The sequence below is a fragment of the Monodelphis domestica genome, chromosome 1 (genome assembly GCF_027887165.1).
Source record: "Monodelphis domestica isolate mMonDom1 chromosome 1, mMonDom1.pri, whole genome shotgun sequence".
NCBI classification, from domain to species: Eukaryota; Metazoa; Chordata; class Mammalia; order Didelphimorphia; family Didelphidae; genus Monodelphis; species Monodelphis domestica.
The window spans coordinates 664,759,464-664,786,308 of NC_077227.1; the positions used below are offsets into that span (position 1 = coordinate 664,759,464).

General features: G+C 37.8%; 1 protein-coding gene across 3 annotated transcripts in view; it reads right to left on the reverse strand.

Moving 5' to 3' along the window:
* Nucleotides 1-26,845, reverse strand: part of PLEKHH2 (pleckstrin homology, MyTH4 and FERM domain containing H2) — a 129,346-nt gene that overhangs the window by 5,442 nt on the left and 97,059 nt on the right. For 2 of the 3 annotated variants that reach the window (XM_056822875.1, XM_056822826.1), the window contains 7 exons: nt 26,315-26,466; nt 23,064-23,161; nt 9,673-9,814; nt 7,586-7,731; nt 5,949-6,078; nt 2,577-2,663; nt 950-1,087 (listed from right to left, as the gene is read on the reverse strand). In XM_056822875.1, the coding sequence (XP_056678853.1) occupies nt 950-1,087; nt 2,577-2,663; nt 5,949-6,078; nt 7,586-7,731; nt 9,673-9,814; nt 23,064-23,161; nt 26,315-26,466 (893 nt within the window). Of the gene's footprint in view, nt 1-949; nt 1,088-2,576; nt 2,664-5,948; nt 6,079-7,585; nt 7,732-9,672; nt 9,815-23,063; nt 23,162-26,314; nt 26,467-26,845 lie in introns of those variants that run through there. The other variant, XR_008917461.1, reaches the window with a different exon arrangement.

The following is a 26,845-nucleotide window of genomic DNA, read 5'->3' on the forward strand; positions in this document are numbered from 1 at the left end:
AAGTTTTTAAGGTGTAGAAAAGGTTCTGACCTGCACTGCTATAGGGAGTTTCTGTACCTGGTTGTTCCTTGTATCAATGAAATCACATTTCCAGTCCTTATCTTTATCCTAAGACTTCATGGAAGTTCATGGGAAGAGTAAAGCACAATTGTCCTAATTGTATGATCTGTTGTCTTGCTTTTTTTTTTTAACTCATGCCTTCTGCCTTAGAATCAACACCAAGTATCAGTTCCAAAGCAGAATAGTGGTACAGGCTAGGCAATTGGGGTCAAATGACTTGCCCAGGGTCATTCAGCTGGTCAGTGTCTGAAGCCAGATATAAATACAAGACCTCCTGGCTCCAGGCCTGATTCTCTATTCACTGTGCCACCTAGCTGTCCTGATCTCTTGTATTTCACCTTTTTTTTCCTTTTCCAAATCATCCAATATGGCTAAGAACTGCAAACTCAAAATAGGAATCATTTTTTCTACTACCCATCCTCATGTCTCTGTGTTTCTGTGTTCCAGTTCTTACCCTGGGGCTCCGGGCTCCTGATTAGTGACTAATGTGCTCCCAGGCAGTCCATCTTTATCCTGTGATTTCACTTAGCTCTGAGAACAGCCATTAAATAAACATCACCATTCCTGATAAAGATTAGCCAACCGATTATCCTGTAACTGCAATCACTATCCCTGTGGCTTTTCCTAACCAAAAGAGAACCTTCCTAGCCATTGCTATTATGCTGTTGTCTTCCCCTGTGAAAAATGCGAGCACCTTGAGGGCAGAGACTGTTCTGCTTTTTGTACTTTTATCCTCAACATTTAGCAAAGTACCTAACACACAGGAAATACTTAACTTGGTTTTTCTTTCTTTCATTCATTCATTCATTCATTCATTCATTCATTCAGTGTTTACCTAAAAAACAATAAATATAATGCTCCCAAAGTTGGCAGAAATGTTCTCACTTACCTTAGGCTTTGCCATGGTAAAAAGGAATTTATCTGTTGGCTTATCCTTGGAATGTGTACTGTTAATAACCACCATAAAGTCATCTTGATAACCTCCGAAGGTCATTAGGCTTTTGTACACATATGTCACTATCAACCTCTTAAAATAGAAGAAAGCCAAGTTATGTTTTATGCCCCCAAAGAAGTGAGAAACCAAAAGGATAGTAGATTCTAAAATAGATGAATACATTTTAACCAATTTCCAGTTTTCATTTGAGCATTAATTTGTTTCTGAAATAATTCCACAAACACACGATTAAATTCATAAGATAAAAACAAAGGGAAAGATTTTCAGATCTCATAGAACATCTAAGTTCTTGTTCTGACTTGCCTTGGCATTCTACTTTGTCTCTCCTATCATTTGGACAGTGAATATTTGATGGCAAAGGACATTTTTCTGGAGAGTAGATGCCATTTGGGACTCTGGAATAGCAATATGCTAAATGTAAACTTTGTGACCTTCATTTCTGCACTGCTCAAAGGTGCAAAGACAATAAATACATTCTGAGAAAATGTGGTTCAATATTTGTTTGGTTCAGTGTTTATTTACCAGAGGGCATCAATTTTCTTAAAATTAAACTTTATTTTTTAGAATTAACAAGCATTTATTTTTTCTCCCCTTCACCTTTTCAACCACCCTCCCCTGGGGGAAGAAAAATAAAATAAGATCTGTGTAACAAATATATTTAATAAGGTTTTAATATTCTTTGAAACGGCCCAATAGGGTCTAATTAAGTAAGAAATGTAATTTGTACTCAAGGTATTCATTCATGAGTCAGAAGCTATTCAGAAGATATAAATGCCTTCTAAAACACACCTCAACAGGGCAACTGAAGACAGAATCACCATATAATTGCACGGGAGTCCAACCTCTTTGAAGCTCCCAGTGACTACAGATCCTACTATACCTAGAACCAGCAAACAATTCTGGCAAATTCATTGTTAGAATTTTTGTTCTACACTAATGTAATTTCCATTTCTTCTCAGACATTAAAGAAATAAGATGCATTAAAAATACTTTATCTGAAAGTCAAGTTTAGATTAAGATCTCAAGAGGGGATAGCCTTTAACTATACCAGTCAGCATCTGTATTTTTAAAAATGTTTATTCATTTGATCATAAAATTAAGTTAAATAATTTAGCTAGCAAAGAAAAAGCAAGAAAAAGAATTTAAATTTCATATCTCTGGAAGGGCACCCGATCTTTCAAATGATTAATGTTATTGTCTTTGATTGTGGGAAAGTCCTATTATAATAATTTGCATATGTGCAAAGTGAAGAATTAGAGATATTACAAGAACCATTTTGTAGAAAACTCAATGATGCTGAATTTTCTGATCTATGCAATTAAAATTTCTCCCTTAGTGATACCGAAATATAATTTGTCTCATACACAGAAAATGTTCTCCTAATGTAATATACTGTGCAAACTGCCATTTCAAGAATTCTAATAGAATCATGATGATAATTTTCCCCTTTTGTTTTTTACCTACCTTTTTATGACAGGCCTTACAATTGAATGGAATGTAGCCAACCTGAATGCTAAATATAGCATTACCTACATCAAAAAGTTTTGAGATTTATTCTTACCATGGAATTGTATTCCAAAATGCTAATTCCATCTTCATGTACAGCTAACCATATGAAAGTATTTCCCAGTGTTGATGGAGTTACTGGCTGTGAAATAGGAGGAAGAAAGAGCCCTGCATGTTATAAATGTCACATTAAAAGACAGCAACACTGATTAGTGGAAAACACCTGACATTTTGTCATTAAATTAAACCATACTGAATTAGATGTTTAGGGAGATCTATTCTGAATTTTCTCGAATTTTATCCTGGAACTAGAAAAAATTGACTTTAGTATGTTGGAGGTTTTATAAACCCTTCCCTTCTGTCTTAGAATCACTACTGGGTATTGGTTCTAAGGCAGAAGAGCAGTAAGGGCTAGGCAAGGGGGGTTAAGTGACTTGCCCAGGGTCACACAGCTTTTATTATTTTCCTTAAGAGAGTAATTTTTAGCATTCTGAATTATTTATTTGTTCAGATCTGTGCAATATTCTAAAATTTTAGCTAGAGTTTAATCTGCTTGGTGTAAGGATTTTTTTTTAAACCCTTACCTTCTATCTTAGAATTAATACTGTGTATTGGTTCTGAGGCAGAAGAGTGTCAAGGGCTAGGCAGTGAGGGTTAAGTGACTTGCTCAGGTTCATACAGCCAGAAAGTGTCGGAGGCCAGCTTTGAACCTAGACCTCCTTTCAATCCACTGAGCTAACCAGATGCCCCGAAAAGTATGGCTTTGGAAGAAAAAAAAAGAATCCAAATAATCATGAGAAATGTGGATGAGTTCTGTTTAAGTTAAACCTACTGAGAGCTTTCAATAACCACAAGCATGGAACATCATCAGACTCTCATAATACTCATTAGATATAGATCGAGGTGTGCAGAGATCAGCCCTCACAAGAATGAGTAAGTCTGGCTAAATGAGGGTGAGAGGGATGTGAATAGCCAAATGCAACTCCTGTAGCTTGAAATTCTCTCCCATGTTATCACTTGACACAGTGGACAGAGGGCAGGAGAATCCCCAGGTCTGTCTCTGACATTTAATGGCTTGTGATCTTGTCACTTCACTGCTCAATGCTCTAGACAATTCTAATTTTATAGGTGGAAAGGAGTGTACCGACCTGAGTGGCTAAAGGAATTTCCTCACTTATGAGTTCCCAAATACCAATGAAATGACAGGTCCAGTCTCTGTCTCTTTCCAAAAGCACATAACAAGCTACTTCATAATTTCCCAAATCAACTTCTACTATTCTTCCCCCCCCCCCCCCATGTAGTTAACAAATCCTATCTCTGAAACTGGTTGTTCTACCAAAGACAGATCCCCTAAGGCAGTTAGGTGGCATAGTGGATAGAGTCTGGAGTCAGGAAGATCTGAGTTCAAATCTTGCTCCAGACCCTTACTAGTAGAATGATGTTGGGGAAGACACTTGACCTGTCTCTTTCAGTTTTCTCATCTGTAAAATGGGAATAATAATAGCACCTATCTTCCAGGATTTTTGTGAAGATAAAATGAGATATTTGTAAAAAAAAAAGTCTTAAAGCACCATATCAAATATTTATAACCAATCCAATAAATAAATAAATAAACAAATACCTGCTATGTGCTAGGCACCATGCTAAGGTCTGGGGATACAATTACTAAAAAGAAAAATAGTCTCTGCCCTCAAGGAGTGTACAGTCTAAAGAGGTGAGAACACATAAAAGAAGGCTTGGGTGGGGTGGGACCCTGGGGGCACTTGGCCTGAGGGTATCTTGTGGACATCAGGCAAAACAGCAGATGAAGAATGGTAAATCCAATCCATCAGTTTCTGCTCTCCATGAGGAAAGACATTGGGAGAAGTTTGATAGTCTTCCTTTTAGTCCTCCAATCAGAGAAGAGTGCTGAGGGAGGCAGTATCAGTCAAGACTTGAGTTAGATGAATGGTAATGAGATTATGGACATCTAGGTGGCATGATGGTTAAGAGTGTGGCTTGAAGTCAGGAAGAGATTCAACCTTATGAATTGAAATCCAGCCTCATAAATTTATTAGATGAGACCCTGGTCAAGTCCCCTCCCCCTGTTTGCTCCAGTTTCTTCATCTATAAAATGAGTTGAAGAAGGAAATGGCAAAGCATTTGTATAAATTGAGATTTTGAACCTTTGACTTCATTCCCCAGAAGTCCTTAGTATTTCCCAAAATTCCCTATAATCTCTCCTGCATCTCCAGGTTGGCCAATCACATTATTGTCATTTAAATGGATGTAATTGCTCCCACACCCTCTTTGGCTTGCAGCCATTGGTGATATTGGTAAAGTGGGGATTTTGAAAATGGCTAACCAGCCATGGGCACGTGGTTTTTATTTTGTATCCTCTTTATTCCTTGATTTCAAATGATCATTTAATAAACCTCTAAAATATATAATATTTTTATTATTAAGATATAATTTTAATTCTTACACATTCTAGTATCTTTGCCAAGAAAACTCCAAATGGGGTCCTGAAAAGTCAGACAAGATTGAGAAAATGATTTAACAATGACAATGAGATTAGTGGTGATAAACTTAATCCTTGGAGTTTGAAGAAACCAGCCAGAGCAGCATTATTACCTTTTTCAGCCTCTTCGATAAAATGGAGCTAATACTTTGGCTTACAGGGTTCTTGGGAAAATTAAATAAGTATCTAAACCAAAATGCATTGCAATCCTTAGAGAACTATAGAAATGTTAGTTGCTAAGACTTGCAAGAGAATCTAAGAAGAAATCTATTTACAAATGAGGAAACTGGAGGCCCCAAAATGTTAAATGACCTGTTTAAGTTCAAGCAGTAAATAAGCAGCAAAACTGAGATTTAAAATCAATTGATGTCTCTTCTATTGTACCACATTTCCTCTTCTTTTAGGCACATTTCTAATGGTTGGTTTTCTCAACTCATGGTTGACAACATTGAATGAGATCTTCTAGTTCCCAGAGGCCTTTGGAATTTCTTGCTGAATTGCATCTAATCCCTCCCATCCCTCACTTGATAATAATACAATCACCAAGAAAGGTTTTTAAGCATAAACTGATTCCTACTCTTCTGGAAAGGTGTGAGCTAAGCAATTTTTACAGAAAGGGAAATTGAGTTCAAGCTGTCATGAATTCTATTAGCAAAAAAAATAGGGAGTGAGGAAAAGACAGGGAATCAGATTGCATCTAGCCCCTTCCATCAGTATCTTTTCATTACATTTTACATTGTTTATAATCCCCAGAGTTTGGGATTATGCCCTTATTTTTAAATGCATTTCAAATCTAATTATGAACTAAATTTAGATTACTGCACACTATTGATGACCTGTGACCCTACCCTGACTCATAGATTGAAGTGAGAGTAGTGTGTACAGAAAGGTACAATCTAAAACCCCCGATTCCCACAAATTTCTTACTTTTGCAAGATATAACTTAGCACCAAAGAACGCCCACTTTCTGGCCACAGTCAAGTAAATGCGCACACAGTCAGCAGCATTATGTCCACGGAGAGCCATCCATCTAGTTGATAATCGTTGACAAAGTTGTCTTAAAAAAAAAGATAAGGAAAAAAAAAGAAAAATTTATCATCTAGAGCACAAATTATTATTTCGTTTCTCACAAACATCTACAACCCCCCAAGAATGTGATATAGAACTTTTCCATAGCTGAGCCTGGGCACAGTTATAAAGTAGCTCAAAGTTTGCCTTCAGTGACTCCCATAATTCTTTTCTGCACCCCTTCCCTCCTCACTTCTTTCTCTATTTCCCACTTTCAGCATTCCTGTTTCCTCAGATTCTGTCACTGCCCAGTGTTCTGAGGCTACACTACCATCATCCAGTCAGGAAAGGCGAAAGCTTGGTGTAAATTGGTCTAATAGGCTCTGGGAGTATCTGCCCTCAGAGGAATGGTTAAACCAATGGTAAGTGGACTGCTTTGTGCAGTAAATAAACATGAAATGAAGAATTCAAAGAAGTGGGATAAGATTAACATGATCTGATAAAGAGGCAAGTAAATTGAGGCAGGAAAATAGTCTACGCAATGACTGCAACTACAGAACAACAAAAAACACACCAACAAAAATCCTGAATGCTGTGTAACAAGAATGACTGGGTAGGGTCAATGGTAGACCAGATAGAGACAGATGAAAAAATGCACCTGTTTCTCTACACTGAGAGGAGGAAGACTGTAGGTGTGCAGTGCTAGCTACATATATGCCATGGTTTTACTGAACTACTTTTTTTACTTCTTTACTACAAAGGAATGAAGGACAGAGGGACATTCAGAAATTAAGTTGATATAAACAATAAAATATATCAACAGAAATTTTTTAGGGAAAAAAAAAGAATGTATCTCTATGAGGGATATTTCCTTGTTGGGCAGCACCAATGAACTAGTAAGGGGTATTTTCATTCTCTTTATTTATTTTTTTTGATTCATTGATTTATCTCTATTTTCAAGAAGATGCAAATTTTTGGATATCTATAGCCTTGATGTGGATAAGACAATAAGTCTTGAAAATGCAATCTCACTGGATTTCTCTATGAGTATATATTCACTAAACCAGTTTATCTGTGGCTTTTTTGTGTAGGCGGGGGCAGGTTAGACCCCATTGGCAACAGGGAAGTGAAACTTCTGGACCCCTTCTCAAATCATGTTTATAAATGCATAAAACAGAATACCTAGGATGATAGAGAACACCGACTATATCAAAATAGAGTTATCAAAATGCTTATGTCCAGGGGCAGCTGGGTGGGTGCCTCAGAGGTTCAAGAGTCAGACCTAGAGATGTTAGGTCCTGGGTTCAAATCTAGCCTCCAACACTTTCTAGCTGTGTGACCCTGGGCAAGTCACTCAACCCTCATTGCTTAACCCTTAGTGCTCTTCTGTTTTGGAACCGATGCAAGTATTGATTATGGGACAGAAGGTAAGGGTTTAAAATTTAAAATAAAAAAAAAAAAGGTCACAGTCTCCAAGTTAAGAACTCTTCCTATAAACTTTAGATGATGCATACATACATCAATAAGCATGAATTACTCAGGATTTTTTTTCTTACCTTAATTGTTCTTCAGAACAGCCATTTCTATACCTTTTAGGATAAAATTTTTCTATAACTTGTTTTAGTGTTTGATTTGCCTTGCACTGAGAGGTCACTTGTCCTGCTGGAGTTGAGAAAGGTCTCTCAAAATCTCCAATCTCCACCTAATTGGAAGATTGAGAAATAGAAATTATGGAATATCAGAGAAAATGCTTTGAAAAAAATAAATGGAGAATGATGCTGCTATTTTAGATACAAAGTATACCATTTCATTTGTCTTGATTATATGACTATTTTAAAGAATGTATGTTTATATTATAGTATCATTGGGTTAAAGATTTAGAACTGGAAAGGTTCTTGATGTCATTGAGTCCAACTTTCTGTTGTTATAAATGAGGAAGAAAGAAGCACACATTTATTAAATGCCTACTATGTGTCAAGCTCTTTGATAAGCACTTTTGAAATATCATCCCATTTGACTTCACGAAACAACCCTGAGAAGTAGGTACTATAATTATCTCCATTTTACACATCAGGAAACTGAGGCATAATAGAAGTTAAGTGACGTGTCTAGGGTTGCACAGTTAATAAGTGCCTGAACCTAGATTTGAACCAGTCTTAACTCTAAGTTCAGCAGTCTACCCACTGGGTCACTTAGCTGCCTCTTTAGATATCAAAGTTTGAATTCCATTTTTTCAAAATGCCATCAAAACAAAAATTCTATATTTAAACTATTTTAATTCTTTAAAAAGAAATACTTTTTAGTGCCACTAAAGTACCAACCAGGATTTCTATTGTTGTAACCATGTAGTATTTATTACTTGCACTTATACCTGGGCTAAGAATGGTGGTAGAGAGCCAGGATAACTCTTTTCAAGGACTTAAAAAAGGCTATATGGAAAAGGAATTAAACAGATTGTATTTGGCCCCAGAAGGGAGAAATGAGAGCAATAGGTCAACACTACAAAGAAGCAAACAGTCTTAATGTCAGGAAAAATGTACTTGCAATTGGAAATATCCAGAAAGAGGATGGGCTGCTTCTAGAGCAGGGGTTCATGATTGGGGGTCCATGACCCCCAAAGGAACTCTGTGGCTAGATTTCAGGGAGTCTGTAAACTTGGATGGGGAAATAATTACACTTTTTTATTTTTCATCTTCAACACTGAAAACATAATTCTGAGAAGGGACTTCTCTAGACTATCACCAAATGGCTCTGTGACACCAAAAAGGTTAAGAAACCCTCTTGCAAAGGTAGTAAGTTGCCTCTCCCTAGAGGTTTTCAAGCAAAGTCTGCTGGATCGCAAGTAGGGTGTGTGGTTGTCGAGCTCTGTTTTAGATATAGGGCAGATAAGATGTCTGCCAAGCTCCCCATTTATTCTTGAAATTCTGTGATTCTGTGAAAGCGATAGGATTTCTAATTTTCTCTTGCAAGAGTCTTTAGGTGACATACATTGCTTTTTGTCTCAGCTCTTTGTCCCCTATAAAATTAATAGCTTGAATATATAATAACATATCATAAGTATATATTATAACATTAATATATCATTGATTTTATAATACAATATTATAAGACAATTTTTGACTACTGGAGATTTTCATGAAATTGTTGTGAAGATTAATAAAATGATTATAAAATTCGTATCTAAACTGGAAGTTAGATAAATGGTTAAAATGCAATCTTAATTTATCTGTGTCAAACCACTTAATAGTTTCTAAAGAAAAGAAAATGTTCTAATCCTCCTAAACTCTGATTCATACATATTACATTGTTTTAAGAATAGGAAGTAATCCAAATATGTTATCCTGGCATTCTCAGCCCCACAGTTCTACACTCATGCTCCTTTATTAAATTCAAAGCCTCGTGGCTTAATTTCAGGATAATTAAGAACCTAGATTCTCTTTATGGAATACTATCTCCTTCTGCACCATCTCTACCAGAGTGTCAGTAATTTGGAGTCAAACTGTAATTATTGGACCTGTAATTTTTAAGGTGTTAATCATGGCAAAATGAAGTTACAGAACTGCTGAAGGTACATTGTTTTACTACACTTAATCCAGAATATGAATTAATATCTGATCTTTGCAGAGATATACATAGGAGTTACCTGAGCTAAAAGAGCTGCCATTTCTATTGCCAGTTCCTTGTTCAGAGGAAAGAGTCCATTTACTATTTGATCATTTGTCTGATACATTAATAGGAGCTTTTCTCTCTCACTCTCCCCTCGGACTTGCACTGAAAAGTAAAGCCTGTAAAATGAGGAAGATAGGCATTAAACAATAACTCTGAAAAACAGAGAAATTACATGCTAACAATAAAGTCCACATTGGACTGGTGTCGTATTTGATTCAATTAATCAAATAGTTATTAAACGTTTACTAGTCCCTGAGGAGATAAAGGTGGAAAAAAATCGACAGTACTGGTCTCAAAGAATTTACAGTTTAAGAGAGAAAATTATACATTATTATTATTATGAAATTATGAAGTTTAGGCAAAATTTGGAAATTATGAAATATAGGCAAATACATGTGACACAAAATAAATGAGGTGAATACAAAGGAAAGTTTAAGAGTGCTCTGAAAAAACATGTCAGGAGAGAACATTTATACCTGGGGTATAATAGTTGTGATTTGGGAAATATATTGTGTGATATTGTAGAATAAGCAATAGGATTCCAACCTACGCCACTTAGGCTAAGTGGTCCTAAAAGACCATAAACATATAAGCAATAATAGACAGCCTGTACTTTTCCTGCTGTCCTAACTCATTCTGATCCTGTGTCAAACATGTAAATGATCATAGTTTTTGATTGGACAAAGATCCCAATAGAATGTAGTGGCAGCATACTGATAGCCATTTCTGGAGTCCCCAATTACTAACTTGGATCCTCACCTACTTTTGGGCCCCAATGAGGAAATTCTTCCCTCCAAGTCTGGTATTGATAAGTGACCCAGGGAATTCCTCCACCACATCTAGGTCTGAATAGAAATGCCCCCTTCCATTTCTAGCATTAGTTACTTGTTCTCAACCAAAAATATTAATCTCCCAGTCTGAGCAGGTAAATCCCACTGAGATCTTTGCCACTGTACCCATCTTTGGTCGTGTGTGTGTGTGTGTGTGTGTGTGTGTATGAGAGAGAGAGAGAGAGAGAAACATTTGAGAGAAAAAGAGAGAGAATCCCAATCTATGCCGCCATATTGTGTGTGTATTGGTATGCTTTTTTTTTAACTGCTTGTTCTATGGCATAGTAATAAAGTTCATGCTTATACTAACTCATGGAATAAAAATTTCTTGTAAGTCCTTGAACTAGGGTCTTCATTCTAACCCAAGATGTGAAGCCAAAAAAAGCATGGGGTTTGGGGTGGCAAGAGAGGGCAGGGAAGCTTTCACTGAGGAGATGACATTTGAGGTGAGCCTTTTAGAAGAGAAGGTTTTCAATAGGCAGAGAGGAAGAAGTACATTCCTGGTATGGGGAAGTATGTGAGAACTTGAGGGTCATAGAATCACATACCAGGAGCTAGAAGGGGAAGAAATGAATTCAGAATGGGAGAAGGGGATAGCTAGGAGTAAGTTTAGTTCAAATATCATATGTACAAAGGGGAATAGAGCGAAATAAAGATGAAAGTGTAGGGTAAGGTTAGATCATGGAGAACCTTAAATGCCATGCAAAGAGAATGCATTTTATCCTCCCCTTTTAATATATCATGAACTTCTGTGGCAGTCCATTAAAGCATACAGACTCCTTTTTTCAGCATAATGTTTTAAAATATTTGAAGGAAAATATAAATTTCAGTTAAAAACTAGTGTAAAATGTCATTTCATTCACATCCAAGTTTATGGATTCCTTAAAATCTATGCACAGACTTTCTCAGTGGTCTGTGCATCTTAAGCTAAGAATCCCTATCTTCGAGTTAACAGGCTCTGAAATTCTTTTAAAAAGAGGAATGACATGGTATAACTGTGTATAAGAATTGTTAGTTATGTGAAAGATGGATAGGTGATAAAAGGGACAGGAATTTAAAAAATCAATTGGGAGGTCAAGTGAGATATGAGGAAGGCTGGAAGGAGAGTGTTGGCAATGTGAAGAAAGAGTTGCAGATGAGATAAATATTGTAGAGGCAGAATTCATAGGAGCTGGCAATTGATTAGATGTATGTAGGAGAGGCAGGCATAAGGGAAGGAAAGAAGATAATTCAAAGATGACTGAAGTTTTGAGATGATTTTGAATGTGAGGGAGGTGGTATCATCAAGAGACATAAGAAATCGATTCTAATGCAGTTCTTTCCATTTTTACTATTTTGTGGATCTATCATAAAATCTCAGAATATCAGATGGGGAAAGACCCTTAGAATCCATCTATTTGAAACCATATCTGGACAAAAATCTCATCTACAATATACGTGACAAATGGTCATCTGGCCCTTTCTTGAAGACTTCTAATGAGGGAAAATCTTACTTATTACCTCCCCAGGCAGCCCATTCCTCTTTTGGATCATTTTAATTATTAGAAAATTTCTTCTTGAATCAAATTTAAATACGTTCAAAGTTTTTTGATCCTGTTCTATGTGGCACATTCATCAACAAAATAAGAAAATATGTCATAGTATCAACATATTTAAAATTGGAAGGGAGGACCTTAGAGGTTATCTTATCTAACTCTCTTAACTTACAGATGAAGAAACTGAGGCTTAGAAAAATTAAGTGATTATTAAAATGAAGGCAGAATTAAAACCAGATCAGTTCAACATAAACACTTTTTAATGAAGAGACTTCTTATAGAGGAAACCTACTTGCTAATCTTATGTTTAAAAAAGAAATTATCATTGCTTAGTCATATTTTGACAACCCCTTATAGAAAAATAAGAACAAGAGTTCACACCCCAACTACTGAAAGGTGAAATGACATTCATTTGCCCAACTTAATCCCATACATTTCAACAAACATTTATTAATTACCTTAAACAGGGGAATGACACAGTAAGACCTTTGTATTAGAATTGTCAGTTATGTGAAGGATGGATAGGTAATACAAGGTATTTTGGTGGTCTCAAGGGGCATTTCTATACTTCAACGATTCTGTGACCTCAATGATGTGGGTATACCCTTTCAAGGGGGGTACACACCTTCTCAATTTATGTGAAGCTAGTCCAAATCCCTTCATAAATCCTTCACAGGGGTTCCACTCAACATTCTGGGAGTCCTTCCTCTAAAAATCTTGACCTTTTCTCATGATCAACACAAGCTGTTCACTGGATATTCCTCACTCTTGTAACATGACCAATTTCCATGTTGATAGCCTTTATGTTGCATTTCCTATATAATTTTTTTTCTTGGTAACATGTCACAGCCTGCCTATACTTATCATCAGCTTCCATTGCCATTTGTGTGGCTCTCAACTAATTCTTCAGAGAGTGTGATAGTCTATGATTTGGAGGTACACAGCATCACTAATAGAAGGATAATGCTAAAGTTCTTTAGGAATCTATTCTTGGTCATACGCTATTTTACATTTTTATTCATGACCTGGACAAAGGCATAGATGGATTCCTATAAATTTTCAGATGAAACAAAGCAGAAATACTACCTAACAGTATCCAAATAGGTCTTGACAATCTAGAACTTTTGGGCTGAACCTGAGGTGAAGGTGAAATATATATGCTTTATATACACAGATGTACACACACACATATAGGCATGTCTGTAAGGTGAAATATATTCTCAGTGAGCTTTGTTTCATCAAAGCACAGCTTAAGAATTGCATTGTTATGGGTACCACATTTATGAAGGATTTTTAAAAGCTAGAAGGGAGAGCAACCAAAATGATAGAGACCTCAAGATCATGTTATATGAGGAGCTTTTGAAGGAATTAACCTTAATGCTTAGCCTGGAGAAAAGTTAGGAGGCATATGATATCTTCAAGTTATGTAAAGGATTATCAAATGGAAGAGGGAATCATCATGTTTTTCTTGGGCTCAAAGGGCAGAACTAGCTGGAAAATGAAGAGACAAATTTAGGCTTGATAAAATAAGAAGAAATTTCCTAATGACTGGAAAGGGCAAATAAAGAAAACTGCCTTGGGAAGCTGTCAGTTCTCATTCATTAAAAGTCTTCTAGGAAAGACTGGGATGTCCACTTGTTGGGTATATTTTAGAAGAGATTGGACAAGATAGAGCACCACAGTTCTTTCCAACTCTAAAATTCTTTGTGATTCTGTGTGAACATTTATACAGTGAAGACCAGAACAAAATACTTCTAGATACTTGTGAGAAACACAGAGAGAAAATTTTTCTGGCAGAGGAGACTGAGAAAGAATGGTAAGACCAGTAGGAACAAAGCAAAGAACAATATCACAGAAGCCAAGAGAGAAGAGAATTACACAAGTGAAAGGGGGTAATCAAAAGTGTCAAAAGCTAAAAACAGGTCAGTAAGAAAAAGAACAGAAAGCATGATTTAGCAAGCAAAAAATTCTTGGTAACTTTGGAGAAAGCCATTTTGGTCAAGTGGTAAGGGCAGAAGTCAATTTACAAGGTAAATAAGATGTGAGTGTGAGTTGAAAAGAATATAATAAATATAAACAACATTGATTTTTACTTTGTTATGAAATGGAGAAGAATTATCAGATGATAGTTTGAGGGCATGGTAAGAAATAAATCAGAGAAAAAGATGGAAGAATAAGAGATTATGATCAGAGAGGTTAAGAGTTCTAAATCATGGAGATAGCATTTGAGTTCTAGGGTATGACCATCTTTGTGAGTAGCTTGGATAGCATGAAGATATATAGTGGTCCCTCAGAATTATATAAGTAGGGGTTGGGGATAGGATGAAATGCATTCATTAAGAAACTACTATGTGCCAGTCACTGTGCCAGGTGTTTTACAAATATTGTCTCATTTGATCCTCACAACAACCCTGGGAGGTAGATGCTATTATTCCCATTTTTAGAGTTGAAGAAACTAAGGCAGACAGAAGCCAAATGACTTATCTAGGGTCACACACCTAATAAGTATCTGAGGCTAGTCTTCCTGATTCCAGGTCCAATGCTCTATCCACTGTGCTGCTGAGGTAATACACTGGGAGGTCAGGGAATTTGAGAGGATATCCAGGTGTATATTGCTGGGCTTTAGCTTTTGGGTGTAAGGGCATAGGGTGGATTGGAGAACAAGGCTTTGAGCCAGCGATTTCTTGAGGAAGGAAAGAGAATAACCTGAAGATGGTAGATGGCTACAATAAGGATCTAGACAGAATGATATAAATAAATGGAGTGAACCCCTAAAGGAGAAGTTGCTGAGTGATGGTATCAAAGGGAGGAGCCTAAAGTAGTAATGAAGAGCAAGAAATATAGCTTCTTTCTGGTCCAGTGCAAAGCAAATGAATGAAGGTATAGTCTTTACTAGAGATGGTGGTCAGAAATTCATTGTGTTCTGGAGGGAGCCAGTCTACACACAGGAAAATGGAAGGAGAGCAAAAGGGAAAAAAAAGGCTGAGAAAAGGGGACATTTGTTCACAGTAGAGCAGGGGTTCCCAGAAGGCAGGATGGAAGAAGGGTCATTGCAGAATAGGCAGAGCAGAATAGGGGATGGGTGGGCTGAAGCAGCTATGGATGAGGCAAGGGAAGTGGTGGAAAGGAAATTTCTTTTTCATTTGGTATTCAGAAACACTAAATGATAGGGATTAGGAGAAGAAGTACATGTGTGCTAGCCATAGGATGGTGGAAAAACAGGTGGCTGCAGAATACTGTCTCTTCTATAGTCACCTTTCTTCCTTTTGTTTGAGTCCCTTTTTACTACCATCTTTGCCAGAAACTCTTCAGGCTTCTGTAAGTCACCTCTAAGTCAGAAGAGATATTTACTACTCATTGGGCACCCACATGGCACAGCACAGAGAACTCACTATATTACTTTATGTGAATGTGTAGAGAGTTTGTGGGGTGTATGGGGTGCTCAGGGAGGGGTAGTATCTCTGGTATGGAGGGCTTGTTGTGCTGTTCTAGGGCAGCTCTCTAGCCACTGACCCTCACCTGACACCCAGCTCTCACTTATGGCTCCTAGTAGCTGCTAGCATGTGGCAGCGGCCACACCCCGGGCAACGGCTTCGACAGGCCGGCTAAACCCTGTGAGGGCAGCCATCGGGTCGTCATTGACCCCTGGTGAAGCAGGGCTTTGCTCACCCAGCATGTGAAGACTGCTTCGGTGGAACAGGGGGAAGAAACCAACAAGAAGGTTCAACCGCTGAGATGGCGACGCAGCAAAGCACTGTGGAGTGCTTAGGTTGTGTTGGAGCACAAAAGACAACAGGGCCATCCAATGCAGCTGAGGAAGTCCCCAGGTGTAATGACTTTTCGTGCCACTGGACCCCGGCTTCCAACGCCGAGAGAGTGGGACTGTCTCTGTGCATCGACTTTTCCACTTAAATCTTCATGCACAAGTGTCTTTGTGCACAAAAACGCACAAAGACAATCGTCATCCTCGGTTACCGAGAGACAACTACTAGACTAGACTAGACTAGAGAGTTTGTTCTCTCTCCAAAAACTAGAAATAAAATAGGTGGAGTCAGGAAGGAAATCAAATTGGGCATTTGTGTTGGTAAAGGTCAGATGATTGTGTCCCCAGCCAGATGGAATGTATATTTGGTACCAAATCCATATCTTCCTCCCAAGATGGTGAAGATAAGGCACAATCAAAAAGTTACCAGCCAACTGGGGCATGCTTTGCTTCCAGGTCTCTGCAGCCCCAGTGACAAAGATATTTTGGTACTCAGTGATTTAGGACCTCTGGTGATTATGAGGGAGACTCCAGTAGCACAAACTATTTGGGTCTCTGCCTAACTGATCTTTCTTCCTCTTAGATTAGTAGCTCTGTGTAGTCCATTAAAGTTACTTCTGTATTTTTGGCTTTAGGACAGTGACCTAGCTGGTTACAATCAGTGTGGGGAGCCATGAGCATGTGGCAGGTAAATAATTATTTGAGCCAAGGAGACTCAGCACATTCTGACATACCAAGAACATCTTTAAGATGAGTCAAAGTGTCCTGACACACTAGCAAGGAAACAGTGGTCTAGATCACATAACTTAGGTGTGTGCACAAATGGCTAGGGGGCCATTCATAGGCAGAGGCTAATGAGGGGTGAAGCAATGTCAACTCAGAGAGACATAACCAGTGGTGTTCAGTCAGCCTTAGGCCCTACTGGTGTCTAAGATTTTTATGTGTGAGTGCATTAAAGAGAAGGCTCATTAAATTTGTGGATAACATCAAAGCAAGAGGGGAATGCTGACCGGCACTCTAGAAGCCAGGATCAGAATGCAAAATGACTTTAGTAAATTAGAAAAGAGGCTTAAGGTGCATAGAGTAAAATTTTAAAAAGCTAGATCAGCTAGGGAAGAGAAAAAATACTCAAATGCACAAAAGCTATAAGTGGCTTTGGACAGACTTGGCCATGATTAATATTCTATTATAATGAATGAAAAGGTGACAGGGAGTCACAAGCAAAGCAATAAAAGAAAAGTGATCCAGAAATACCTTAATTGGAATGAAACAACTAGATGGCTCAGGGGATAGAGTGGTGGACCTGGGGAAAACCCGAGTTCAAATCCAGTCTCAAATACTTACTAGCTGTGTGACTCTTTGGGTATATTACTTAACTTCTTTTGCCTCAGTTTCTTCATCTGTATAATGTTAAAAAATGATCATTGCACCAACTTCCCAGGGTCCTTGTGAGGACCAAATGAGGATAATTATGAAGTGTTTAGTATTGTTCCTGGCACATAGTAAACAGTATATAAATGTTAGTTATCATCATCATTATTAATATCCCTACTCAGACAACTATTATTGCTCAATTCTGGGATCTAATTGAAGAAGGCTTTGGAGAACATAAATGAGGATTAGCAAATGGTAGAAAGATGACATTAAAAAAAAAATAAATATCATAGATCTAGAGACCTTAGAGGTCATCTCATCCAACTCCGTCATTTGAGAGAAAGGAGATTGAGATGATAAAAGATTAAATGACTTGTCAAAGGTTATATAGATAGTGTGTGGCAGAGCTGGGATTTGAACCTGGGTCCCCTAACTCTTAAATTTGGGGCCCTTTCCTTGCTACCATGCTACCTGGAAGTTGTTATATATCAGATCTTAAGGGACAGAATAAAAAGGAGCCTCTTATTGGCAATTAGCTATCCCCACTATAGTCTGGTGCCTATTTTTGGATGACCCATGAGCTAAGAATGAATTTTTATATTTTAAAAATATAAAAATCCATCTAGACTATTTGGCTGATTCCTATTCTAGAACAGTGACCACAAACTCAAATATAAATAGATGCCTGTGGGCAATAGACTTAGAAAACCACAAATGGACACCATATATCTTGCATTGTATTTTTTTTTAAACCCTTACCTTCCATCTTGGAATCAATACTGTGTTGATTCCAAGGCAGAAGAGTGGTAAGGGCTAGGCAATGGGGGTTAAATGACTTGCCCAGGGACACACAGCTGGGAAGTGTCTGAGGCCAGATTTGAACCTAGGACCTCCCGGTCTCTAGACCGGGCTCTCAATCCACTGAGCCACCCAGTTGTCCACTTGCATTGTATTTTTAATTCTTTTTGTTAAACATTTCTCAATTAAATTTTAATCTGAAGAGGTATTTGAGTTTGAAAACTGCTCTAAAGTACAGTTATGAAAAGGCCAAAAAGTAAAGGTATAGGGTGGGTTTAAACCTTAGCTATGAAAGAGTTATTGGTGTTTGTTCTTCCTTTCAAAGAGGGCCAATGACATTATGGAGTGATATCTTGATTTGCCTGTGAATTGGGTTTAATTGAGGCACACTTGCACAGACCTATCAACTTCACTCTCTTTTCCAGAGTCATGGAAATCTAGTGGCAGGACCAAAGTCAGGACCACTGGTGATGGCTTGGGATGCATTGGATGACTTGGTCATCTTTGATGCCTATCTAGTTTCTAAGCACTCCCCAGAGTCTGCTTTAGTTGTCTTTGTGGCTGTTTTAAACAAATTGTTTTCATCTACCCATTTTGCAGGGAGAAGTCTTTACTTGCTTGGGTAGACATTCCTCTAACTCACCAATGGATTTAAGATCTGTTGGTTACCCTCAAACTGGTTTAGCCCATCTGCTAAGATAGGGTGCGGCCATTCCGTGTGTGTGTGTGTGTGTGTGTGTGTGTGTGTGTGTGTGTGTGTGTGTGTGTGTGTACAGCTTTTTGGCCACAGGTGAGAGTTGGATGAAAGGTAGACATCAAAGGTGGATGAGCAGCCCTGAAAAGGGGCTCTGCAAGCCAAGGTGCTAGTCCTCTAGGAATACCTCATATGCAGTGAAAGAATAAGATTTAAATCTAATGATTCTTCTGGTAGTGAGTGCTGATATGTTCTGAAATTATTTACCAAGGAAGCTCTTTGGAGATCTTTACAAATACAACAACTACAGTCTCATAATTTTGGAATTATTTATTAAGACTTTACCTGAAGTGAGTGGGGAAGGGTTGAATAAACAAAGTAATCTTTGAAGATCCCTTCCAAGGCTATGATTTTGATCTAGGAGCCCAAACAGAAAGCCAAAGACTGCAATGGTATGAAATTAAACTCCCTGGAGAAAAACAAGCAACAAAGGACTACTGAAAATAATCCTTTTGTTTAAGGGAGGGAGGGAAAATATTCCTTCAGGGTAGATGACCTCTTTCCAGTTTTGTTTGGGAAGAAACATGCCTTGACTTTTACAATTTTAAATACATAAGTGAGAAACCAAACTAAATAGCAGCTTAAATATGAATGGAATTTAAATGCTAATTTCAAAATGGTTACCGATGAGAGCATCTGGTTACAAAACCTATTAATTAAATCTCAACTCACTGAATCTAAATAAATGAAATTTCCTAACAGCACTATAAAGAGTAAGTTGCTCCTTGAGTTTGGCTAGTAAGAAGAGCACTTGACAGATGAAGAAGCAGGCATTTGGCAGCTAACTGAGTCAGTGGAAACTTGGGCTTATGGATTGGATCCCCGCCGAATCAAGGCAAGATGGCATTTGGAAACATAGTCCTTTGTCACAGCTGCAGCTTATATAATCATTTCAACTTTTCTATTTAAAAAATTAATGCTATAATTCCCATTCATGGTGGTAGACATGAGGCAACATTTTTATCATGGCTTTTCTAGGATCCTCTTATGCATGGAACACTGCCCTCCTCTATATTTGCCTCCCATCCTTTTGTCCAAATCTGTCTTCAGGGCCAACTCATTTAGAAAGTCTTCAGTCTTCTTTGATTAAATTGCCACCATCATAAGGAGAAATATGGAACAAACACTTGGCCCAGCACAAAGTACTCATTACATTACTATACATGGAAGTGGTTCCACTTGGCTTGAAACAAAACCAGATGATCTCACCCCACACCCCCACACCCCCAGTATAAATGAAAATGACTTGAAATGAATCCACTTAACTATCTGCACACCCATGCCAGCTGCCTCCGGGGAGGGAAGGTTAGGAATTCTGAGCAGTTAGCAGGATCAAAGGTCAAAAGAGAGGAAGCATGGCAAGGACCAGTAGCTATGGGAATGGAACAAGCTTCTAGAAAGGGTGAGTTCTTCCAGGTTACCTCCCACTCAACAGAGAAAACAGACAGAAGTAATATCAATGGAAACTTGTTACAACAGGAGGAAGATCTTTCAGAATTCCAGGATTTAGGCCAAATCCTGGTCCTTCAAACCCTCTGCTTGACTCCCAGATGGTCACAATAAAAGCATTTCAGAGTTTGAAAGGACCTGTGAAGATTAAATTTAAGTCTCCCCTGATCATAATAATGAAAATACTTAGCTCTCCTCTGATTGTGAAGATTAAAGTGTAACCCCTCACTATTTTTAGATTTAATGCCCCAAAGTGTAAACATCCTACTTAAAAGTTAAGTATGAAGATCTGCCCATCTTAGATTTAATCACCAAAGGTGCAAACACCCCATTCACACTTGAGTAGGGGGGGGGTCTGTGACCCACATGTGCGATAGTGGGTGATGAATCAGAATCCACTGACTGCCTTCTGGGCAGTCCTAGAGTAGAGCGTCAACTGTGATTGGTAGACATAGAATTAGAGGAAGACACAGGAAAGTGATGCAGAAGAAAATTGAAAAGGAGCTGTTACTTCCTATGAGAGAGAATTCTTCATTTTTTGGAAGTGGAGACTGGAGGAATTCTTCATTCTTTGATCTGCTGTTAGATTGACACATGGTGAGAGAGGGGCAGAAGAATCTGCTGACTGGCTGACATGTGGTGAGTGAAAAGCTGACTCTTAACTGCTGGATTTTTCTGAAGAGACTTCCCCAGGTTCTGGGCTACAAGGGCCAAGGCCTATCTGGTTGAAGACTAAACTCCTCTGCCTGGTTTTTGAGACAGGGGTCAGAGATAAATTACTTAGTGCTCAGGCTAGATATCTTATCCTTATCCTCTCTCTGATTTCTGGCTTCACTCTTTCTACATTTTGTAATGAAATTGTAATTTTTTTGGGAATTAATTCAATTCCTCTTTGGAATTAATTAAATTCCTAGTGACCACATTCTTAAATAATGAAGTCCAACCCTTTAATATATAACCCCTTTTTTCTCATACAGACCTCAGAGGTTGCCTAATTTAACCATTACCCTAAAAAGGATCTCCTGCTCAACATAGTTGACAAATAGTCATCTAGTCTTTCCTGGAAGACATCCCAATAGGGATGGATGAGCAGATATCATCCTAGCTACTTGAAATGAATGGAGTAATGCAAAACCCTAAGTTGGTCGGTATGGAACAAAGGGAGACAAAAAAGAGAGGACTGGATTTGGACTCAGAGTATCTGGGCAAGTCAGAACCTACCTAGGTCTCAGTTTCTTAATGTGTAAAATGAAGGGGTTTCACAGATGGCCTCTGTGAAATCTTCAAACTCTAGATCCTATGATTTCTAAGGTCTTCTATCTTTATATCCATTCTTCTATGAATCTACAATGTGTACACATAGCTTAGGAAAAAACAATAACTGCAGCTGTATCTCCACAGAAAATAAAACTGAATCCATTTCCATTCCCCCCAAATTTTCCCCTCTTCCTCATTTCTCTCTTACTTTTGAGGATACCACCTCTCCTTCAGTCACTAAGTCACAACATAGGTGTCATTCTCGACTCCTTACTCTCTCTCATCTCACATATCCAATCGTGGTCAAGTGCTGTTTTTCTAGCTTTAAAACATCTCTTGTATACACCCCCCTTTTCTCTAATGTCATAACCATCACCCCTAATGTAGGCCCTAATTATGAAACATCTGGACTATCTGTTTGTCTCTCTGACATAAGTCTCTCTCCACTCCAATCCATTCTCCACTCAGCTGTCAAACTGACCTTAAAAATGTAGACCTGTCCATATCACTGAGATAAGGAAGGAAAACATTCCAGGTCTGGGGGACAGTATCAGAGGGGATGTTCACACTGCATATGAAGATATCTTCAGAGCCAGAACAAAGACCTTATCTCATGCTTAACCTTTTTAGGCTAGGGGATCATAGATGTAGAGCACTGGGCTTAGAATCAAGAAAGACTCTTCTTCACGAGTTCAAATTCAGCCTCAAACACTTACTAGCTGTGGGTCCCTGGGCAAGTCATTTAACTCTACTTCAGTTTCTTCATCTGCAAAATGAGCTGGAGAAGGAAATGGTAAAACACTCTAGTATCTTTGCTAAGAAAACCACAAATGGGGTCATGGAGAGTTGGACACTACTAAAAAAATGGCTGAAACAAGAACTAAAATAACACCAAAGATATACATGGAATAAATTTGAGCTAATATCTGAGGGAAGGTCTTTCATTAAAAAAGGGCTAGAAAAGGTTACCTGAAAAAGGTTAAGCTGAGCCTTTTAGGAAGCCAGGAAAGCCAAAAAGCAGAGGTAAGGAAGGAAAGTATTCCAGGCGTAGGGGACGGTATCAGAGGGGATGTCCACACTGTGTAGGACTTCAGAGCCAGAACAAAGACTTCATCTCTCATGCTTACCCTTGTTAGACCAGGGGATCATAGATGTAAAGTCTTCAGAGACCTTAGAGGCCATTGAGTCCAACCCCGTTTCATTTTATAAATGAGAAAACTGAGTCACTGAAGGGTTCAGTGCAGCAGCAGTTACTGGTAGCAAAGATGGGATTTCACCCTAGATCTTCCTGACTCCAAGTCCAGTGCCTTTTTTCCCCTTTCTGGTCACTGCCTCTATAAGAACAGACCTGCCCAAGAGCACCCTAAATAAATGAATTCTAGATCAAACTGTGACTTTTTGGGCAGGATCTCTCATACCACATAGTCTATCCTTTCTTAAGAGGCTACAATACAGAAAACAGACTGATGGTGAGGGTTTTTTGCTTAAAGAATGCAAAGAGAGAAAGGGAAATGAATATTCAGTTGAAACTTTTGAGGAACAGCCCCTCATACAATAAGCACAACCGTACACTCATATTCTGTAGTTCTAGTCATTATTACACACCTGTTTTTATAAGTTAGGCGCACGGTTCTCGTACCTTCACATTTCCCAGGCTGCTGTTCTTTGGAAGCCTGTTCCCATTTAGAAATAATGTCACAAATCTAGGAGGAAAGTGTAGAGCTAGTAGTTATGACATTTTACCAAATTGACATTTTTTCAAAGAGAAGTGTATGTTTATAATGACAAACTTCAATGACTATGATCAAGTCAAGGTATGGAAACTTGTTATTTAAGCCTGTGAAAATGTGAATGTGAAACTTTCACTTTAAGATTTTAATGAGGAGCTGCTTTTTGGTCCACTTAGTCTTTCAGACACACACACATTAACTTTGGGTTGTGGCAATTGATGGTTATTTAAAAAAAAAGAATCTTAATGCAAGATCTTTTCCATGGGACTGGTAATATAATATAAATATTCCTAGGATCTATTTGTGAATAGGTCATCAAATATGTAATGATAACAATTTATATAGCATGCTTAAAGGGTTTCAAAATGCTTTATAAATATTAATTCATTTTACTTCATAACAATTCTGGTAGATAGGTACTCTCGTATTATCTTTGTTTTACATATAGGGAAACTGAGGAAGACAGTAGTTAAATAACTTCAAGCTTTAGGTTTAGTTCTCTATCTACTGCACCACATAGCTACTTCATATTTAACCATAAAGAAGGACCATTTTCAATTTCACCTTTAGGCTGAGATTAAGGTATTTTTCAAAGGGATGTTGAAATGCAATCAACATTCTCTGAAATCCTTCAAATAATAATAATAATAAAATAATAAAAAGAACAAAAGGATCTTTAAAACCCCAAGAAAAATGGCCTCAGACACTTGCCAGCTGTGTTGTGACCCTGGGCAAGTCACTTAACCCCCGTTGCCTAGCCCTTACCACTCTTCTGCCTTGGTATTGATTCCAAGATGGAAGGTGAGGGTTAATAATAATAATAATAAAAAACCCTAAGGAAAGACCTGAAGGAAAATATAATTGTCTAGTAGACATTTTCAAAAAAGTATAGAATGAATAGTTACCAAAGCAACTACTGTTTATTCAGGTCCATTCAACCAAATAAATGAGCTGACTATGTTGGCTAAATAGTAGCAACCTGGCTCCAAAAATTCTATTGCCATGATTTGCCTTCTGGTGCTTAAGAATTTGTATTTAGCAAGGCAGAAGGGAAGAGATGAGTCCAGGAGAAAGGAAACAATGTTGTTGGCTTCACTATATACATATACATGATGGGATTCGGTAAAGAAAAAACAAATATTAAAACCAATGAAATCCTCCTGATGAACTAAATGTAATGAGCTTCTTTGTAGGTGTGAGAATCATCTCCGCCAATGATGGTGACAGTCACTCAGACTTGGTAGACCACATGAGAGTTACTGTGGCCACAAAAATCATCATCATGTAGTTCATGGGTTGCAGAAATACCACCGGTCATTTGGCTGATAATAATAACAACAACAACAACAACAGCTAATACATAATATTTTTATATCTATAAAGCACTTAACATGTTATTTAATTTGATCATTGCAACAATCCCAGAATGTAGGTGTCATTATCAATCACCATTTTATTATGAGGAGACTGAGTCTGATAGAAATAATGTCACTCGCCCCAGGTTACCCAGCTAATGAGTGTCCAAAACTCCTCTCTCCTCCCAGCTCAGAAGAAAGAATTAATAATGATGAAAACAATAACAATGACAATAAATGCTTGCACTTAAATGGTGCTTAAAAGTTCACAGTGCTTTACAAATACTCATTTTTATCCTCACAGTAAACGCTGAGAAATGTTATAATATTATCTCCATTTTATAGATGAAGAAACTGAGGCAGGCAGAGGAGGATGTGGCTTGCTCAGGGTCACACAGGAAGGAAAATATCCGAAGCTGGACCCAAATTCTAATCTGTCTCTGAGACAGGATTCAAACTCAGAGAATCCTGACTCCTCTAAGTCTGATACTCTCCACTCCACCTTAGCCATCTTGGAAGAAATTGCAGTGCTCCCACTCCGCTGGCAGTTTCTGAGAATCAGTGGCACCTCCATGATGCAATGAGCTACCAAAGGAGGAATTTAGAGCAGGGGTGGATTAATTTTTTTTTTCTTTATGGGGGGGGGTAGAATTAGACTCGTGACTTCATCTGTGTAGATGACTTCCAGTGAGGAACTCTATCTCCCAATGTAGATAGCCACCTGCTTTGAGATCTTTCAGAGCTGCCTGGGGACCAGCCTAGCATCATAGAATCAGTATGTAACAGATGTGAATCCTTAATCAATGGCCATCAATATGCCCACTGTGCCACAATGCCTCTGTTTGTATTGTAGACAAATTATCTGAATGATTGAGTAATGGTCTGTAGAGCTCAAGGTTTCATTAGAAACTTAGCAAGGTGGTTTGGATATATCTTACAAAGACTATATAAAAGGTTCCCATTATTATTAGGTAGAGTGCCAAACTGGAGCGAGGAGTTCCTGGGCGAAAATCTGCCCTCAGACAATTCTAAGCTGTGTGACCCTGGGTAAGTCACTTCATCTGATTGCCTGGCCCTTATCACTCTCCTGCCTTAGAAACGATAATTATTATTGATTCTAAGATAGAAAATAAGGGTTAAAAAAGCTTTAACATAAAAAGGAAAAATAAAAAACAAACTGGCACACATTTTACTTTATTATCATTTTCCTAATAAATGTTAGCAAAACGTTTCACTGCTTGATCAATATTGGCCCAATTTTTTTTAACATATAAAGTTCTGTGTTTCTACTGTAATCTGTCTCATTAAAGAGTTGCCCTAAGCCAGCTGAATGCATACTCTTTAAGTTATGATAAAATGGAAAAGAAAGACACAGGCTCAGTTAATTAGCTACAAGCCTGTCATCCAAGAACCAGCCTATTTAATTTGGACAGGCTCTTTACCAGAGGGGAGGGAAGGCTAGCAAGTGATGAATGGTTTGGGCCCAAATTTAGATAATTTCTGAAAAGTACTTTGCAATCCTTAAAGTGTTACAAAAATGTTATTATGGTTAGTATTATTATTCAAAAGTGCCCACTAAAGCCTAGAAGGATGGCAATCTGTATGACTGAAATGAAAGTAGAAAAAAAATCATGGATCCTTGAAGTATATAGAAATATAAATTATATGACAAAAATTTTAGCTTGCAGATTTTTCTCATTAGCTTTCAAACTGTTGAGAATTACCTCTCTATTATTTAATGAATTGCCATTTTGGGAGGTTTTGTCTTTACCTTGATGTTTCCTTGAAGACAGTGTTCCAAATCTTTGCCAGAAGGATCGTCGGTAAAGAGTGCAAATCCAGACTGGGCAGGCTTTCTCATTCCAGTCTCTTGGTTTAGTGTATTCAAAAATTCTTCCACTGTGGTAGAAGCATCAAATCCAACTACCTGAACAGAAACAACAAATCAATTCATGCAATTTAAGGAACACAAAAAGATGAAGATGAAGATTAAATAAAATGAATATACATTCATTCTCCTTATTATTGGATTATATGGTAGAAGGTTCAAGCATTTATTAGGTACCAGCTATGTTACAGGCACTGTGCTAAGCACTTTACAGATATTATCTCATTTGATCCTTATACAAAAGTTCATTTATAGGAATATCAGGGAACTTTTCAAGTAGAGAGGCAGGCAATGACTTACTGGGGTATTAGCTCCTTTGCAAAATAATATTAAAAAATAATGTAAAATAAGCAAATGTCTAAAAAATAGTATAAATACTTTAAGGAGCTAAATGAAAAAAAAAAGTGGATAAAA